This window comes from Styela clava, chromosome 10 (genome assembly GCF_964204865.1).
Source record: "Styela clava chromosome 10, kaStyClav1.hap1.2, whole genome shotgun sequence".
Lineage (NCBI taxonomy): Eukaryota > Metazoa > Chordata > Ascidiacea > Stolidobranchia > Styelidae > Styela > Styela clava.
This window is the reverse complement of record NC_135259.1, coordinates 933,910-953,464: the sequence shown is the minus strand read 5'-3', so window position 1 is coordinate 953,464 and position 19,555 is coordinate 933,910. Positions and strand designations below refer to the sequence as shown.

The following is a 19,555-nucleotide window of genomic DNA, read 5'->3' as shown; positions in this document are numbered from 1 at the left end:
GGGATAGAGTCATGCAAATCAGGAATACCATCCAAAGTCAAAATATTATTTATACATATTTCGTTAGGCTCGTTAATACCAGTAATAGTGAAAGATACTCTCTTTCCTGAGTGGGGCTTTGAACCACTGGCAGTGTGAATAGTACACCCCTCAGTTTCACCTTGAAGGCCTAAGCTCTTAGCAAGATCAGTGGTGCAAAATGAACGTGACGAGCCATAATCAAGGAAAGCATATGTAAATGAATAACAATCAGAATCATTAGCAGAAACCTTGACTGGTACAACCATAAGTCGCACAGGATAATTTTCTATATTAGGTGAAATAAAATTTGCATGCACATTACTCACACTGGGCCCATTTGAGCCACTGGATTTTGCATTAGAATTAACAGGTTTCTGAGAAGACAGGGTGTCATCATGAAGAAGTGTGTGGTGTTTCTTTCCACAGTTGTTAACTTGCAATCCTTTACGTTGTGTCCTGCACGCAAACAGTTGAAGCATGCCTTGTATTCTCGAACGAAGTCTCTAAAAGTCTCTCTTTGGTATCTTTATCTTTGAACTTCGTGCAGTGATACAGAAAGTGTGAATCACCACAACATAGACATTGAATTTGAGTGTTCTTGGTGAATTTGTTGTCACTTTTCTTTTCCCTTGTAGTTGCAATTGTAGAACTTGTGGTTGTGTATGTCTTAGCTGAGCGAGGTCTAGGGTTAACCTGCTGCCTACTTTTGACATAGCGTTCGGCCATGAATCGACCATAAAATGTGTTGCTCAGGTGAGCTCTTCTTTCAACATATTCTAGTAAATGCATGTAGGATGGAATAGGACCATTTTTCCATGATTCATCTCTGAGATAGTCCATTTGTACATGATATGGCAATCGATCAAAGATGTCTCGCAGATACGATTGTGCATCAAGAATGTGTTCCTTCTTCCAATGAGAAAGTATAACAATTTCTCATCTTCACAGCAAGGTCATAAAGCGCTTCAGCATCGTTAGCCTTTAGCTGAGGACCAGCAGTGAGCTGCTTTATAATTGCTTCAATCACCAAAGTTTGATTTCCGAATCTGAATTCCAAAGTCTTTCTTGCCATACCTTCTGCTGCAGGTGCTATCACAACCAGATGCTTGATTGCGTCTTTCGCCCTTCCTTTACACATTTGAATGAGCTGTGCTAACTTCACATCAGGCGGATATGGATGTCTATCAATCATGTTTTCGAAGCCTTGGATGAATGAATGATAATACTCAGGGTTACCATCAAATGTAATTGGATCTAGCTTAGGCAAAGTGAACCCTTGACGCACTGTTTGCATAAGTGCAAATAAATCATCCTTGCTAGCTGCGTTCCTTGGTTGAACATTAGTAGCTGGACGGTTTATGTTGTACGAAGGAAATTCATATGATGGCATCAAACCTTGCCGTGGTAGTGTTGACATCACAGGCCTGGTGGAATGGCTTTGCAATAGTTCAGGTGCTCTTGTGTTCACAGACATACCAACTTGTGGATAAAAATTTCTTGTGAGTGGATTTAGCTGTGACTGACTGTGATAGCTGCTGAGCTTGTGTATATTTGCATTCCGCTAGTGCTTTGAAGAAAGCCATTGTCTGCCAGTTTCGCAGGGGAAGCTGGAGAGCTAGAGAACATGGGTTGATGGGAATGCAAATGACCAGAACTTGTTGCAATTGCCGGGCCCATAGACAACATTGGTTCACTCGGGCGAGTGGTAATATGGGTTGGTATGTCAGCAGTGGTAACACAGTTAGACACAGGGTGCATCAAAACACTTTGTGATGTAACAGGGATAGAATCCACAGCGTAGTCTCTGATTTGTAACACAGGTGGTGGTGAGATGCTAGTAGTTTGCGAATGGCGGAAGCTATGCCTTGAAGATCGGACACTACTTGCTGTAGCTATTACTTGAGCTTTTTCCATTTGTAGCTGGGCATTTCTCAAGGATATTTCGAGTTGCAATTCAGCTTGACGTTGATTGAATTCTGCTTGTAGTCTAGATTGAGCCAACTGTGCTTGTGCTTGCTCAACTTTTTCAGCAGCTGCTAGTTCAATTAAACGTGCCTTTGCTAGACTTGAAACAGATGACATTGATGAAAGAGATTGATGAGAGTGACGAGATTTTTTACTTTTGTGTGATTTACTTCGACTTGATGTCACACAAGACTCTAAATATCTCTGGTATTTTATGTCCCACAGCCTTTGAGTCTCTTCAGCCCTTGCCAGTTGTAATTTAGCCGTTTCAATTTCTTCTTATGCAACCGGGACAGATGCACCATCAGTTCCAGGAGAAATATATTTTTGCAATGTTTGCCATGAATTTAATGCAATGTCCAAATTTTCTTCGACTTTTACGACAAGTACATTGTTCTTAATATCGGATAGAAGTGTTGACAGTTCGTGACATAGATCTGCCACATTTTGAGAATGTACTTCACATTGCTGCTTGAATGCTTGTGTAGGTTCATCATTTGTAGATGCCATAGTCTAATAGTTTAGTTCAGTTAGTGTTGCACACGTCAAATTTAGATTAAATCCAATATGTAGGTAATAAGCGGTGCTATCACCTAACTATGATGTGGAGTGATATCGTGTGATCCAATGTGCTAGTAACACCAGAAATACTTAAAAAGCCCGATCCCAAATTGTTCATCCAACATTTGTTGCTTTGACTTATTGCATTATCGCAGTATTAATGAACATCGATGAGTCAGTTTATTCCAGTAATTACACACAATTTAATCTAATTTATGATCATCACTCCAAATATTAGCTAAATAAATAAAACAAACATGAAAAATACGACTTACAAATTGACAAATTCCGGGGCTTAGAAACACGTTCTGCTGTGAAGTTAATGTGAAGGCCAACATACGAATGGTCAGGGTGGTTTGAGAGTTTCTGCATGGTTTGCGAGGAATTCACCCTGTGTCCCAACCATATTTCAACTCTGGTCTTTGAACTAGCGTTTTATTAAAGATAGATAACTAATAATCAATATCTACTCGAAATAATAATTAATTCTAAACAAAAGTGTAGGGTAGTGCTGTTTCCAAATATGTAACCTTTGAATATCCTACTCGCAGATTTATTATCTGTTTTTCAGGTCGTTCCGTGATGATCAATACAATGGCTAGTTTATTGAATATAAATGGTGTCTACAACAACAAAATTCGCAGGCTGATGTCTTATCCAGGATAAACTTGAATTGACATCTATTACGCCACAATAATTAAATGAAGAAATGATCCTGTGAAATAACAATACTAATTCCTTTATTCCTAATTCCTCTATCCTTGCAGAAGTCAATATCTAAGAATGGAAAAAAAAAACCTTATAACCTTAGCAACCAACATATTCCTATACCCTGTCTTTCTACCTTAATTAATTATAATTACTCATTCTTATAAAGTTACTGATAGATTTAAATACTTATTACAATCTGGACTATAATTTGGCAATAATAGGCTCTAGTTTGGGCAATGAAGTGGTTTAGCCCATAGGTTCTCAAAGTGCTCCGTACGGAGCCCCAGGGCTCCGCGAACTCTTCAAAATACTGACTCAAAATTTTGTAACTGTTCAAAGAAGCAATAACAGCATTGATAAAATCTGACAACAATATAGCCTCGAAATATGGTAAAGAGGCGGAATTAAAAAATGACATTATTTATAAGCAGGAGCCCAGCCAGGATTCTTAAGAGGCAGGTGGTTCAAAATTAGAATCGGAAATTTCCGCGCAACATTCTTCGCGATTAAAAAAACGGATAACGAGATTTCTGTTGCGTAAAATATTCAATCCATGACCGATGCGAGCATTTAACGTGTCTCATCGTTACTCACGTTTGGTTCGAGATTACTATTAGGATTACTAAAATGAAAATACTATTCTAAAATAACATGAAATATGTGATAAACTGCCAACTATAAATAAATTGGAGTCGTATTTTTGCGATCTTGGGATTTGTCAAACTTGATTTGTTCTTTTGCACTTGAGATTATTTTTAAGCAAGATATCGCCGTTTAAAAAATCACAATATTTGGGCAAAATACGAACAATTGAAATTTATTTTATTGCATTCGGCTCTGCCGGTAGTTTCAGAATGAAAAAAGGTACATCGCGGATCGCGCTCACAATTGACTGTGTTTCGATTTCGCAGTTACTACGATGAAAACCTAATATAACACCAAATTTTATGATTTACAATGTCTATAAAAGCGTTTTCAATCTGAGGTGAGTCTGCTGAAAACGAAACGTGTGATCTTCCATTTTAAGTTTCAGTTTTAATATTTTAGAAGGCGTTTTTCGATTAAGAAATTTGAGTTGCGGATTTACCTCTTTATTAATTATTATTTTTAGCCTTTCATCGCCGATGACTATAATATGGTAACATGTTTTTCACATTAAACTCATACTTCCCCACGAGAACAAAAAGCAATTAACGTCGTCATTGTGTAACAATACATGTATATGCCAAAGGAAAATTTTTGATTTAGGGAGAATAAACACCGGCGTAAAGATGTTTAAAGGTTCAAAAACACGCCATGCTGACGAAAAAAAATCGGCGATTGTAACAAAATGATATCGCGCACGTTATTAGCGGCCTTTTAAGTCTTTCAATGTCAAAAGGGAAAAGATTCGCCCCCTAATTTATCAATATGTTGGTCAAGTGTCAAATTTACAGCTTTAGTATATTATGTTTGAAATTTAGATTTATCTATGACTTGTGTTAACCCTATTAAAAAGGGTTCAGCATTCAAAATAAGTAAAGTACTTTTAACTTGCTCAGGAATATTAATCTGAAAGTAAAATTTTAACATTTATTTTGGGGCTCCGCGAATAATATTCAACCTTTCAAGGGCTCCGCAACACCAAAAGTTTGAGAACCCCTGGTCTAGCCCACCTCTTCATGCACCCAATTCTGGCAACTTTGGTTGGGCATTTTGGCATTTGACTCCATCTATAATCAGCTTGACAATATATTTTTTTATAAAAGTTTATCTTTACTGTTCACTCCCATTTACAAAATTGATCAATTTGGCAGTGGCAATCACCATAAATTTATTAATATGGTGTGGCAAGTAATTTTTATTTATTTATTTTTCATTAACTACCAGTATGTAATTTTTCATGTTCCCTTTACTTAATAACTTCTATATGGTTGTGTGGGTGCGTGTGTGAAATATTTCAATTATTTTAGGTGAGTGAACACGTAACGTACGTTACCCTATTATCGCCACTCGCCAATTTTCACCACACGCCTTCAGAATCGCCCTGCTGCAGTCGCACTTTCAGATAGCGCTGAATATGAGTTGTTCTCGGATTGCGACGTCGTAAGTGATAAATATTTAACATATTCTGTCACCCGGTGGCGTAAAAACATTTCAATAAAAACATACATTTTTGTAAAATGTAAAAATCAGCTGATATCACGCTCGGCCAACTTTTTGGGAGGGCGGTAATTACTAATTAGCAGCTCAAAATAGCGCGACAGTGTTTATTTATTTTAGTTTTTGTCAGTCAGTGTTAGATCGACGTTGAATCAAGTTTGAAATGGGAAGTGTTTGTAAATATCGTGCTGTTGTTAATTATTGTATCCGCAGGGTGGCGATAATAGGATAAAAAAATTTTGGCCCGCCAGAAGGGAGAACCGGAAAAATCGTGAAAAAACAAAACAGCAATGCTCAATACCGGTAATGTGAGGACAAACATTAAAACGAATTGTTATCAAATCTTTCACAGTAACGGTAATCTCATTTAAAAAAAACTCCCGATTTCGCTGACCGCCAGATCGCCGAACCACCATGCTACGATACGCAATTTTTTAATTTTGATGACATCATCATATATAACTTTGAAGTGAAAAACAAATCTCGTAGGGCCTACATAAATCGATAAATGTTTGAAATAAATAAAAGTAATAACCTTCTAGCAGCAGCAACACTCTTTAATCATTGAAAATTTCAGAGCAAATGATTAGGTATGTATTTAAAGAGAAAAGCTATTGAAAAAAAAGTTTGACATAAGTGGCGATAATAGGATGATCGTAGTTCCTATTATCGCCATACCCACATTTCCACTATATTCGTGAGGTGTCGCCATAGCAAATTCATTTCGCGACTCGCTGCCGTCGGCATTTTTTCCTCCCATCGGTAGCTAATGTTCAGAGACAATATAGAGAAATTATAACCAGAAGTAGATAGACTTCGGATGGATTGTAATAGTAAATGGATTGTAAAAAGTGGCGATAATATGGTACCGGTAACGTACGTTACCACATCTTCTTGGCAAAACCTTCCATCTTATATCTGTATATACATTCTGTACGTTTTAAACCTTATCTAAGGTTTTGTTCGCTCTCCTGATTTCATAATCAGTTTTTATTTATTTATTTTTACCATTCATTTTATTGTTTTGCTGATTATGGAGTCGAAATAAACTTATACTTATACAGAGGTGCGCTCACTAAAATCACAGAAAGAAGAGCAAGTGCAGTTTTAAGTATTCTATGGCGTCTGCAGCTGCCGCAAAACCATGGCGGTATTTCCATACCATGGCCGCTACGGCCAAACCTATGGCGACTGACTTTTTAGCTGCCACAAACCAATGTCGAGCTGCCGTTACCGCGGCAGCAAATTGAAAACCAATGGCAGGTAAAATTTTGCTGCCGTAACCGCGGCAGGTGGGCCGTAAGGACAGGGCTGTCCCTTAGGGTGACAAATATTGGGTAAGTTGGAACGTTTTTCTTATGGATACAGTCTTGATGGATTTGGGGTTAGGGTTAGGATTTAAGTAGATATAATTCCGCGTGATCAATTAGAATTTGGTACATTAGTTTGTGAATATACCGTTAATACTGATTACTGAATACAGAATAGCGCTATAAAACCATGGCAAGAGCTGCCGCGGTTCGTTCGTGGCAGGAGCTGCCATGAAGTGGTAAGAACTGCGCCTCAAGAAGAGAGCGGCGTGCGGGAGAATATACAGATGCCAGATTATTGGTCAGAATATACAGCCAAGTTGGCTCAATAAAATATTTATTTGGGACTTCTCATGTATTAACCATAGGAATATTATGTGGAAATAATTATTAATATCAAATTTAGGATAATAATCACTCCATTTAGCTGAATACGAATGTACTACGCTTGTAAAATTGAACGATTATCGCAAGACTGGCATGATTGCAAAAAATATATATTACGATACACTTTTCTGGAACACAACCTAGTGACCATAATTAAAATGAGGAAACATTTCTTACAGCGAGTACACTTTTTCTCCCTCACTGGCTTGGCATTATCAATCTTAGTTGTCCGCATTCGATGATCTTCAAATCTCCCTTTAGTATTAATTAACAACCCATTCTTCAGAAAGTTAGCAAATGTAATAGTTGTGCATTTTCTATCTGCTTCCACCTTGTTGCTTCTCAGCGGTGTCGATTTGAAACCGGGAAAGTCACAACCGTTGGTTAAAGGAAAATTAATGAGTAGACCAGCGTTATGTTGCTTTATTGAAATGTAAGGTGTATGTTCTTGAAGTTGTGGGCAACAGTCATAAATACACCACTGACTATTTCGAGTTCACAGCTATCATCTGTTTTGTGCGAATCGGTTCTGTTACAATATTTCAAGGACGTTATTTATTCGAGAGTCCTGCTGCACGATAACAAAAATGTATTTTTGTAACCTTTTGTCTGACCAAAGTCAGATATCCGCAGACAAGCAGTTTACAACAACCAACCTTTTTATTATTCAGGGCTAGGCTTTTATTAGTTTTAAAATTCATCTTTATTCTGTTTTGTGACGTCATAATGAATGTCCCAAATCATTTAACTTTTGTTCTTTTAATTCAGATTAAAAGCGATACAAGCAACGTCCGCACATTTACCCACATTACTTGAAAATTGTGGACTATTAAAAATCGACTTAAATACATTCAGAGAAGAGGAGATGGGCAGAAATCAAAAGGTTAACAGATCATGTAAGTTTAGCTTTCTGTTTAGATTGTTTTGTAGGATAGGTGTAGATTTCCTAACATGTGTCGCGCTTGTTCGGGTGAGCATCATTCAGTGATCCATGGCCTGCGGATCTTTACAAGAAGATCAAATGCTAACAATCATCGCAATGTCTCTACTCATACAAACAGCGTTGCCAATGCAAATGTTTCAGACGTGGTGTCCAGTTTCAGCTTTTGCTAGTTGTAGTGAAGGATCCATTGGGCTTTTCTGAATAAGTTATCGCTGTGGTAGACTCTGCTAGTCAAATCTTAATTATATATACATCATGAATCGAAACGAAAACTTGGTCTAGTAAAAATAAACCATACCCGTGTTAGCACTGACACTTTATGAAACAAAGGCGTTTCGCAAGATACAGAAGTAGTAATATTGTCGGTGAAATCTGGTTACGACGAATATTGGCGTTGAACAACGTGTTTGTGATCGAGTCACAAAGACCACATTCAGATAGCATGCTTAAAAAAGTTCAATATATGCCTCACTTGCAGGATTTTCCGTTGGCCGATATTGAAGCGAATCAAGCTATGACTTTAATCGCGGCAGATAATCTCATAGTGTTCTTCCAGGTTTTGCATGGAGTCGGTCGACAACGTGAACCAATAGAAATTGAATCTTCTCTTGGTTGGACTTGATCGGAAATTTGCGTACAAGTATTGACAATAAGACAATTTCAAATTTGATGCATTGCGGATTACGTGACCATTATACCATGCTACAAGAGCAAATCGGATAAAATTGGTCCAGCGAATCTGTAGGCACGGCAAACAATTTTTCGCATAGGGAGTCCTTCGAAGATAGACGAGAATATATTTTCACGAACAGTAAAATTAATTTATTTGGCCGTCATGATGAATTTGGTTTTATGGAGTTGAATGGAAATTGCGGAAAGTCACTAAACAAACACGCAGCTCGTATGAGATTCAAAAGTCTTACAAAGAAACAACGATTCAATAAATAATCGCGTCGGGGTGTTTTTTCCTTTTCTGAAAAGACCGACAGCTATAAACGTCAATATAAAAGCCATGCTTCATTTATTCTATTTTTGAAAAATGATATTAATTCTGCAATTTTTAACTGTACAAATAACTGTTTTTCCTGGAAACAACCATGTGCGTATAAATTATTGCCTCGTATTGCTCTCGTAGCTGTTGATTCATCTTATGTGGCGAATTTTTGTTGTTTAACGGGAGATACGTACGATAGCGGACATGAATTTCCTAGTAGCGCATTATCAATTATCGATATAGACTTTTACGTTGCTTACTTACTTCGAAATAGAGTGTCGATTCATTGGTATCAGCATCTAAGAACGTGATTGAAATGTTACACAATAACGGGTTCAAGACGACAGATTGGATTTCGAATTCCAAATCAGTTTCACGTGAGATATACATTCATCGTCTCTCCACAAGTATTGATTTAGATATCGAGAGACTTACTGTTAAAAGTGCTTGGGACTGAACTGTGAAAGCGAGAGAGATTGCTTCATACTTGAACACCAGGAGTTCACAGGTTTTGTCACAAATAGAAAAGCCCTTGCTGTTGTAAGTTCAATACTTGATGCTTGGGATGAAAAATTCAACAATAAGAGACTGAAGTGTTGGTCAAAGTGAAGTAATTCTATAAGTTTTCAAAATATTTCAATTCCTCGTCAACTCGAAGATGTGGAATGTAAATATTCCCTGTACAAATTTGGCATATTCTGTTAAATGATATCGAAGCTTTCCAAGAAGAATTGCCAGGGTCGTTCCACTTAACGCTGATTCCGCGCAAAATCCCACAGATTACTGCGATAGAAGGATGTATATTCCTCAGTTTTTAGAGAATTCGGACATTGGACTAGTTTTTGACGCTACTCCCCCCGCGTCAGGATTCCGCCTCATTGATGGATGACTTTCTGTGAATAGTCATGAAGGTGCCTTTGTCGGCAGTCCGCGTGGCTATAAGTGCTAGTTTAGTTCGGGTTGGGAAAAATATTCGAATATTTGAGTAACAGTTTCTTGCTCTAATGGCCGTTCTCACGTGGCCTGAACACGGCGCGTCACTTGCGCATCGTTGAATCAAACGCTTGGACAGCACAGCGCACGATACACGAGCATCAGTCTACAATCCCGGCTAACGGACAATGGCGTCAAAATTGGCTGTTATATTTGAGTTATAATATTTTTATTTATTTCCAGTGGATATGATATTGTTTCAATTTCTTGATGAGCATAATGTGCCCCGATTTCGCATTATTTTTAACTTTTCAGGAGGCCGTTTTGTAAAATTAGAAACATTGATACTAGTCCAGGAAGTAACATTAGGTCAATCATATTAGAAACTTTTACCGATCCGCAGTGACGACATTTCATAAGTTCTATTTATTGCAAAAACATAGACACGACAGAAAAATACAACGAATCCAGGGGCCAGTAGCAAAGATATTGGTAACTTTTCAATTTTACAGTGGCGATAAGGAAGATCAAATCCAGAACGAAAGAAAAAATTTAAAACAAAGTTGATTTGGAGATGGAGATTGCAAAATCATTTCTATAATTTTCCTCAGCGCCTCGTCGCCAATGATCGCACAGTAGTTTTCAAATTTGTCAAACAGAACGCACAGTTCTGCAATAAATTAAAAAAAAATTAAACATCGATATCCACCAGAGCGCAAGACTTGATACACGCGTGATTAAAAGAACCGACATTTGTATGTGGAATGCCGAAATAATCACGCCATAATCGTGAAACATACTTTAGCGGAAGTGGTTCCCAAACTTTTTAGAGTTGGGACCCACTATTTATTACCAAAGCTTATGGCGACCCACTTAACTTTAATTTAATTTTAATTTAACAGAACACAGCAATGGCTAATCATCGCAAAACTACCGTGTTTCCTCGAAATGAAGACCTGGCCGGAAAATAAGATAATAATTTGAATTTTTAAAATGATTTCAGAATGACCCTACCCTTAATATAAATTTAAAATGTGTGGAAGAAGAAAGGTTCATTAACCTGAAGTAAGGTGAAGATCACACCACTATTAAAGATGGTGTGATATCACAAATATGATATTTGTCACTTGATTTTTGTATAGAAAATACAAATAGAAACTATGGATGTCGGTTTTTATATAATATTTAGTAAAAAATCTTGTGATTTACTACAATGTAATTTTATTTTTGATAAATGAACACAAAAGACCTATTCCAAAAAAAACCATAGTGTTATTCTTCAAAAGAAATAAATCTATATCCTGTCTAAATTTCGGGGAAACACGGTAAGAAGTGCTGTACAGTGTACAAAACTGCTACACGTAAAAAAGCCACATGGTCATTCTTTGTGTAGCAAATTTTTGTTTCTTTGAGAAGATCGTAAAAAAGAACCAATCACAGATTCGAATTTAAATTCAATTTAATTTATTTTGTTTTTTTGAAGATTTACGTATTCGAGTCGCCACCGATCCTAATAACCAGTATAATTAACCAAAGCTCTCTACATCTTTTCACGACCAACTAAGATTCCTTTTGCGACCCACCAGTGGTTCGCGACCCATAGTTTGGGAACCGCTAAAGTTTAGCCTATATAAAATACGGTACTAAAATTTAAACATTTAAAAATGTTGGCTTATGAACTCATTTAAGTGCGGGCTGAACGCGGCCCGTGCATGGGGCGTTAGTTGGACAGCCCAAACTATGTTTTTTTATTCCTCTTCGTTTTCTTTTAGATATATTCTATATGCGGTTATAATTTCGCAATTTTTAGCGTTTGCTGAGACATAGGTTTGGTATGACGTCATAATGATTCTAACAAAACATGAATTGTGTTCTTTTATTCAGATAACAAGCGATTCACGCTCATTTACAAACATTCCTTAAAATGTGGAGCATGAGAAATTGACACGAAACTCAAATACCTTTAGTTTAGAGAAAAGAAAACCAGAAATTAAAAGGTTAATGGAAGATGTGAGTTTAGCTTTCTGTGTAGACTTTCGTAAGGGTGATGAAGGAAGCTTTTGATCCTTCTCTAGAAACATTAGTAATGTTTCATTTCATTTGGAATACTTGAACACTTGCTCATTCTTCTGTTTTGCACGTTAGTATATTCTTCAGATTCAATATTCTAGAAATGTTTCCGACTATTCAAAAGAAAAAGGAAAATTTTCATTCGTAGCTGATCATTATTAGTTGGGGATCTTTGACAACGCGCCACAATAAACAACAAGTCCTGTCACGAAGTTAACGATTCGTTTCTGAATCAGTTACCAGTGTTTGATATTAGAGAGCAAAGTGCATATTGCCTGTGCCTTAATGAAATTCATCTTAGAATCGGTGTAGTTTTGTTCAGAACAGTCAACACGATGGAACTTGGAATAGAATCAGGAACATGGCATCTGCTGAAAACAATGAACATAAACTAAATATTCCATACGGCAAGACAATTTTGCAATATCATAATATCACAACTCTCTAATTTTTAAATCAATCAGCGCGATATAGATTAAAAACATACAAAATTTAACAGTATATATATACCCAATGTTTCGACTTTCTAAGTAACACAATCAAATGAAATATTCTCTAAAGCAGGGTTGGCCAACCTTTTTCGTCAAAGGGCCACATGTAGTTCCATGGTAGTTATGTTCTGGTTTACGCAAACTACAGGTTAATGAACAAACAAACAATACACTCACACCAAACTTTCACAATTATTAGAATAATGAAACTGTTGTTTCCCAACCATTGATGGGGCGCCATCAGTGGTTATTCCCGAAAGTTTCGCCAAAGGCAAGCGAAGATGCTTGATCATTTTTATCATAGCTCCCAACAAATCAATGCCTCCAGTCGTGGCTTAATAGGGACAATGACTGCGAGCTCTTTGGTAATTTAAAATCATCATTAACTCCCCGCAAGAAGATCGCCAAGTTGTCAACTGAGCAGGAAACTTGATGTCAGTGCTTTTGCCAAGCGCCAAGGAATACGATGAAAATTTTCCCGCTTTTGCAATTAAAGTTTCCGCTATAGATTTCCCAGGCTCTTCAACATGACGAGTTATGGTCTGTCTTGACAGGCTATTTTTGCAAAAACCTCTTTTATTTCTGGACGTAAAACATTGACAACCCAAACAATACATAATATACATTCCTTAGATTGTTTTGCCATATCATCATATAGAGTAGTAAAAGACCAAGAGTGTAAGCGACTATGGCACCTTTATGTATCGATATCTCCTCCCAGTTGGTTTCGATTCAAAATGACACTCATGGCACGTTTGAAAGAGCTGGCAGAGCGCATTTTAGGAAAATAAAAGAATCGTTTGTATCACATCTTCACTCAATATTTTTTATTCAATTCTGGAAAATACAGCACGGGACTTCCTAAATGCTACCGCGGGCCACGGGTTGGACGACCCTGCTCTAAAGTAACTAAAATCCAATTTTAATGACTATAATATTAAAGCAGTAGTCATTGTGCTAATTTGACAGTAATACTGCCACAAACTATATTTATATTACACTTGAGAACCTCAATTCTTATTGTTATTTCCAACAGATACATAACGAGTACTACCAACAATACAGAACCTGTAAACACTGATTCACACCGAATACTGAGCTAGACTGAGACAAGACATCCAACCATTGCGGTTCCAATTTACTGATTATCTTAATAAATCGAGAGACTCACAACATACCATTGTGTAGTACGTCTGACGCGCCTTCGTTGTTTACCTAAAGACGTCAAAATTTGCCCTGGCCAACATTCCGATGGAACAGTAACAGCCTATAATTTATAGGGTAAATCAGGGTGGACCAAACCGCGGCCCGAGCACACATTCCCTGCGCCCCGCAGAAAAATTTCAGCGTGTACTAAACCATTGGTAGATATGAGGAAAGATACCAAAAATACCACGATATTTCTTAAGAAGCAAATGGGTAAACTCGCATTGTTTTATCACTTTTGTGTTTTCTCCTACTGCGGCCCGTAAGACATCGTCAAAAATTTGCGCGTCCCGGCAACCTTGGACCACCCTAGGGTAGATCTTATATAACGAATTCTGCAATTAGTAGAAACAAAAATGAATGAAACCTCGATAAAACATGTAGGGAAATCGATTTTCAATACGATTCCAGAAAATCTGTGGATTCCACACATATAAAAATTTAGATTCAAAGCTCGCTCTATCCCAATCGCTAAGACAAGTAGTAATTTCACAACGTATTCATATATCACAGAGTTGGTTTAGGATTAAATGTAATTACTTTAAGCCACATAACATGTATTTGGAAGATTGCCAATCATATCTCCCTGTCCCTTATTTTTCTTTTATAGTGCGAAAAAATTCCATTTGTACAGGCATTCAGTGAACGAGAGTAAACTTTTTTTCTATCCTAGGTAACATTCGGGACACGCGAAAGACCACTCATTTAACCTTATTTCTTGACACGTGTGGATACCAAGAGATAACCACAAAAGACTTCTAAGAGAATGATAACAGCAACAAAATATGTGGATAATAAAATATGTAAATTTAGCGTTCTTTGACTTGTCAAATAATGGCACTATGATCTTCAAACCTCCCTTTCACACTAAAATCATAAAATCAAACATTTCGTACAGTACATACCGGCCCCGGTAATTTTATGAACTGTTTTTTGGATAACATAGGGAAATGATTTTCAAAAAAAAAAAAATGTTTGCTCAACTTCCAAAAACAATTGATGAAATAAATACAGTAACAAAACCAATGAAGATAAGCAAATTGCCAATGCAAGAAATTCAAAAAGTATAGAACCAAAAACTAGCCCCCACTCAAATATAATTCGAATTATACACCTAATATTCCCATAGTGAGAATGTATGTGTGACTGTGTATGTGTAGTGTGGATGCTATTTATGTAGTGTGTATTTTGTGCGTAAATGTATTCAAAAAGCGTAGACAGAGCTTCATTATGTCGCGCATATAAGTAGAATTGGATATGCACACTTTCACTTTTCACTCCTTGATCATCAGGGTGACAAGATCTCCAACTTCAAAGTTGCGTTGAATCTTGAGTCGGCACTGTAATTGGGGAAGATATTCGTTTGTCAAGCGATGACAAAATAAATCATGTAATCATTGAACATGTCTGTATTCCTCTTCTGTATTCATGTGCTTGAAGAACAAATCAGGTGGCAAAGACGGTTCTAATCTATTTATCAAAATTGAGTTTGGAGAAAAGGGCATTCAAGTCTTTCGGATCGTCGCACGGTGGTGTGAGTGGACTTTATTTTTTGACGCGTGTGGATTCCAAGAAATTCCTTCAACGAGAATGATAATAGCAACAAAATGTGGGGATAATAAATAATGTGAGTTCAGCTTTCTGTGACTTCTCAAATACTGGCTATGTGATCTTCAAATCTTCCTTTCGTATTAGCCGATTCTTCAGGACTCTAGCAAATGCAATATTTGTGCATACTCTACATCTTTCTATCTGCTTCTACCTAGTTACTTCTCAGTGGTGTCGATTTGAAACCGGAAAAGTCACAACCGTTGGTTACAGGGAAATTAATGAGTAAACCAGCGTTATGTTGCTTTAGTCAAATGTAAGTTGTATGTTCTTGAAGTTGTGGGCAACAGTTATAAATATACCACTGCCTATTTCGAGTTTACAGCTATTATCAGTTTTGTGCGAATCGGTTCTATTACAATATTTCCAGGATGTAAATTATTTATTTCTGCATGTTGCAATTTCAAGGTTGGGAAAAGTGACAATAGCACAGCAACTAAACGCCAGTTCTTTTTTAATGAGCAATTCGAGAGTCCTGCTGCACGCTTACACAAATGTATTTCTGTAACCTTTTGTCTGACCAAAGTCAGACAAGCAGTTTACAACAATCAACTTTTTTATTATTCAGGGCTAGGCTTTTATTAGTTTTAAAATGCATCCTCATTCTATTTTATGACGCCATAATGGATGTTACAAAGCATTTAAATTTTGTTCTTTTAATTCAGATAAAAAGCGATACAGGCAACGTCCGCACATTTACCCACATTACTTGAAAATTAATGGAGAATAAAAATCAACTCAAATATCTTCAGAGAAGAGGAGATTGGCAGAAATCAAAGGGTTAACAGGTGATGTAAGTTTAGCTTTCTGCTTAGATTGTTTTGTAAATTTTGTAACAGTATTTCATTTCATTTAGAATAACTGAATATTTGAACACATGCTCAAAACATCTGAACAGCTATCGCTGTGCTTGGTTGATTCTATGCTATATTGCTTCCATGACTACCTTGCCTGATGCGAGTAGCTCAGATTATCTATTAACCATTCTCAGTTTTTTAGCAGTGTTTCTTAACATAGGTTCGATCGAACCTCATGGGTTCTGTAGGGCTGTTTAATTGGGTCGACGAAGGTGCTGGATTGAAACATTTGTATTTCATGGACTTCTTTCTATTCTACCTATATCAAAGTTAGACCTTTATCTCAGGTATCGCTGCTCGATAACCAGCATTGTTTTTTTCGCGTCACCCTCCACCATGAAATTCCTTTTTTGTGTTTTTTTCCTAGTTTTGTTTGCATTAATTATATGTTCATTTTGATGAAAAATGAACTTCTAACTGACTGACTGATGGAGTATTTGTGTTACAATGTTTTGTAAACATACCTACAGTTTTCTGCAGATATTGCAACTTATAAAATAGCTTAACTATTTGCTGTTATTCAACAGTAATGCAACGACGTCATACTGTATCAATTGAAGACTTTTGCATCCTTTCGAGCTTTCTACAAAATTAACTTTAACCGTTCAATCCAAGAAGCAGTTGACGCGTGGATTGTTCACCTGGAACCAAACTAGTCTGGTAAATTTTTTGATAATGTACACAGTTGTCTTGACGACGACGGTTCACATATGCTTCGGCTATTCGCGTCCTTGACGGAGTAGCAAACGACATGTCGACGGCCTAGGTACGATGGTAAGTAATTATGTAGTTGCAATGAGTAAATGTGGCAAAGATTCAGGAATTCAGTAGCCGCAAAATATCCGATTTTAAGTCATACTTTCAAGCATCCACAAAAACGTAGTTGCTTCTGCAATTGTTTACATTCTTTAAATGTACATGTCCAATGACGTAAAAAGAAGATTTTCACTAGAATTAAATTTATGTTTCAATTGTCTCGAACTTGGACAGTTTGCCTTTTGGTGTAAATTTTATAACATGTGTCGCGCTTGTTCGGGTAAGCATTATTCAGTGATCCATGGCCTGAGGATCTTTACAAGAAGATCAAATGCTAACAACCATCGCAATGTCTCTACTCGTAAAACAGCGTTGTCAATGCAAATGTTTCAGACGTGGTGTCCAATTTCAGCCTTTGCCAGTTGTAGTAAAAGGTCTGTGGGCTTTTCTGAATACTTTATCGCTGTGCTAGACTTTGCTATTCAAATCTCAATTATATATACATCATCAATCGAAACGAAGACTTGGTCTAATAAAAATAAATCGTACCTGTGATACCATTGACACTTTATGTAACAAAGGCGTTTCACAAATAGCAGAGTTAGTAAAATTGTAGGTGGAATCTGGTTATGAAGAATATTGGCATTAAACAACGTGTTTGCGATGGAGTCACGCATACAACATTCAGCTAGAATGTTTAAAAGAGATCAATTTATGCCTCGCCTCACTTGCAGGGTATTCCGTTGGCCGATATTGAAGCGAATCAAGCTATGATTTTAATCGCGGCATAAAATCCCATAGCGCACCCATCGCAACATGAACCAATACGAATTGAAATTCCTCATGGTTGGACTTGATCGGAAATTTGCGTACAAGTATTGACAATAAGACAATTTCAAATTTCATGCATTGTGGTTTATGTGACCATTATAGTCACGTCGTTTAATTTACCGTGTAGCGAGTCGTTTAATAATAGACGAGAATATTTTCCACGAACAGTAAAATTAAATTATTTTACCGTCCTGATGAATTTGGTTTTATGGAGATGAATGGAAATTGCGAAAAGTCACTAAACGAACACGCAGCTCGAATAAGATTCCAAAGTCTTACAAAACAACTTAAAACAAACAACGATTTATTAAATAATCGCGTCAAGGTGCTTTTTCAATTGCAGAAAAGACCGACAGCTATAAACGTCAATATAAAAGCCATGCTTCATATATTCGATTTTTGGAAGATTATATTAATTCTGCAATTTTTAACTGTTCAAATAATGATTCTTCTTGGAAACAGCCATGTGCGTATAATTCTCTGCTCCGTTCTTTCATCGCACAGTAGTTTTCGAATTTGTCAAACAGAATGTGCAGTTCTGCAATAAATTGAAAAAAAAACTGACATCGATATTCAACAGAGCGCAAGACTTACTATACGCGTGATTGAAAGAAACGACATTTGGATGTCACGCCATAATACGAAACATAGTTTAGCCCTATATAAAATACGGTACTAAAATTTAAACCTTAAAAAATGTTTGCTCATGGACTCATTGCTTATGAACGCGGCCCGCGGGTTGGGCAGCCCTGAACTTATCTGTTTTTTATTCAACTTCGTTTTCTTTTAGACATATATTCTTTATGCGGTCATAATTTTGCCATTTTTAGCGTCTTTAACCACCTTCAACTGCTAAGATATAAATTTTGCATGATGATTACAACAAAACCTATGAATTGTGTTCTTTTATTCAGATAACAAGCGATTCAGGCCAAGAACGCTCTTTTGGAAATATTTCTTAAATATGTGGAGCGTGAAAATCGACTCAAAACTAAAATACCTTTAGCGAGAAGAAAACCAGAAATCAAAAGTTTAATGAAAGATGTGAGTTTAGCTTTCAGTGTATATGGTTTTGTAACTTTCGGAAGGATGATGAAGGAAGCTTTTGATCTTCCTCTAGAAACATTAGTAATGTTTCATTTAATTTTGAATACTTGAACACATGCTCATTCTTCTGGTTTTCACTTTAGGATATTCTTCAAATGCAATATTTTAAAAATGTTTCCGAGAAGAAGAAAAATTTACATTCGTAGCTAATTATTAGTGGTTAGAGATCTTCGACAACGCGCCCCCAATAAACAAGTCCTGTCACGAACTAAACGATTTGTTTCTGAACCAGTTACTAGTGTTTGATATTAGAGAGCAAGGGGTTCCAGCATATTATTTGTGCCTTAAAGTGCTATGTCCCAATGAAATTCAACTAAGAATCTGTGTAGTTTGTTCAAAACAAAAACAGTCAACACGGTGGAACTTGGAATAGAATCAGGAACATGGCATCGGCTGAAAATAATAAACGAAAACTCAATATTTCATACGGATAGACAACTCAATATATTCTCTATAAACACAACTCTCTATATTTCAAATCCATCAGCACGATAAAGATTAAACACATACAAAACCTAATTTAGTATATACATACGTTATGTCCTGGCTCTACAAGTAACACAACCAAACGAAATATGCTCTGATGTAAATATAATTCAAGTTTTATGACAAAAATAATAAAGCAGTAGTTACTATGTTAGTTTAACTGTAATACTGCCCTG

General features: G+C 36.7%; 1 protein-coding gene and 1 long non-coding RNA gene across 2 annotated transcripts; one reads left to right on the top strand and one right to left on the bottom strand.

Annotated features, from left to right (window-relative positions):
* Window positions 1-913: 913 nt before the first annotated feature.
* On the bottom strand, window positions 914-1,495 carry LOC144428210 (uncharacterized). The gene has a single exon (XM_078117110.1). The coding sequence runs from the start codon at window positions 1,493-1,495 to the stop codon at window positions 914-916; it is 582 nt and encodes a 193-aa protein (XP_077973236.1).
* A 14,516-nt stretch (window positions 1,496-16,011) lies between these two features.
* LOC144428119 (uncharacterized) lies at window positions 16,012-18,830 on the top strand. Its single transcript, XR_013478103.1, has 3 exons — window positions 16,012-16,135; window positions 16,727-16,859; window positions 18,701-18,830. It is a non-coding gene; the product is annotated as an uncharacterized LOC144428119 (long non-coding RNA).
* The last annotated feature ends 725 nt before the right edge of the window (window positions 18,831-19,555 follow it).

Excerpts from the sequence above, each read along its gene's own strand:
- LOC144428210 (XM_078117110.1), bottom strand. The coding sequence starts at position 1,495 with ATGTCTGTGAACACAAGAGCACCTGAACTATTGCAAAGCCATTCCACC.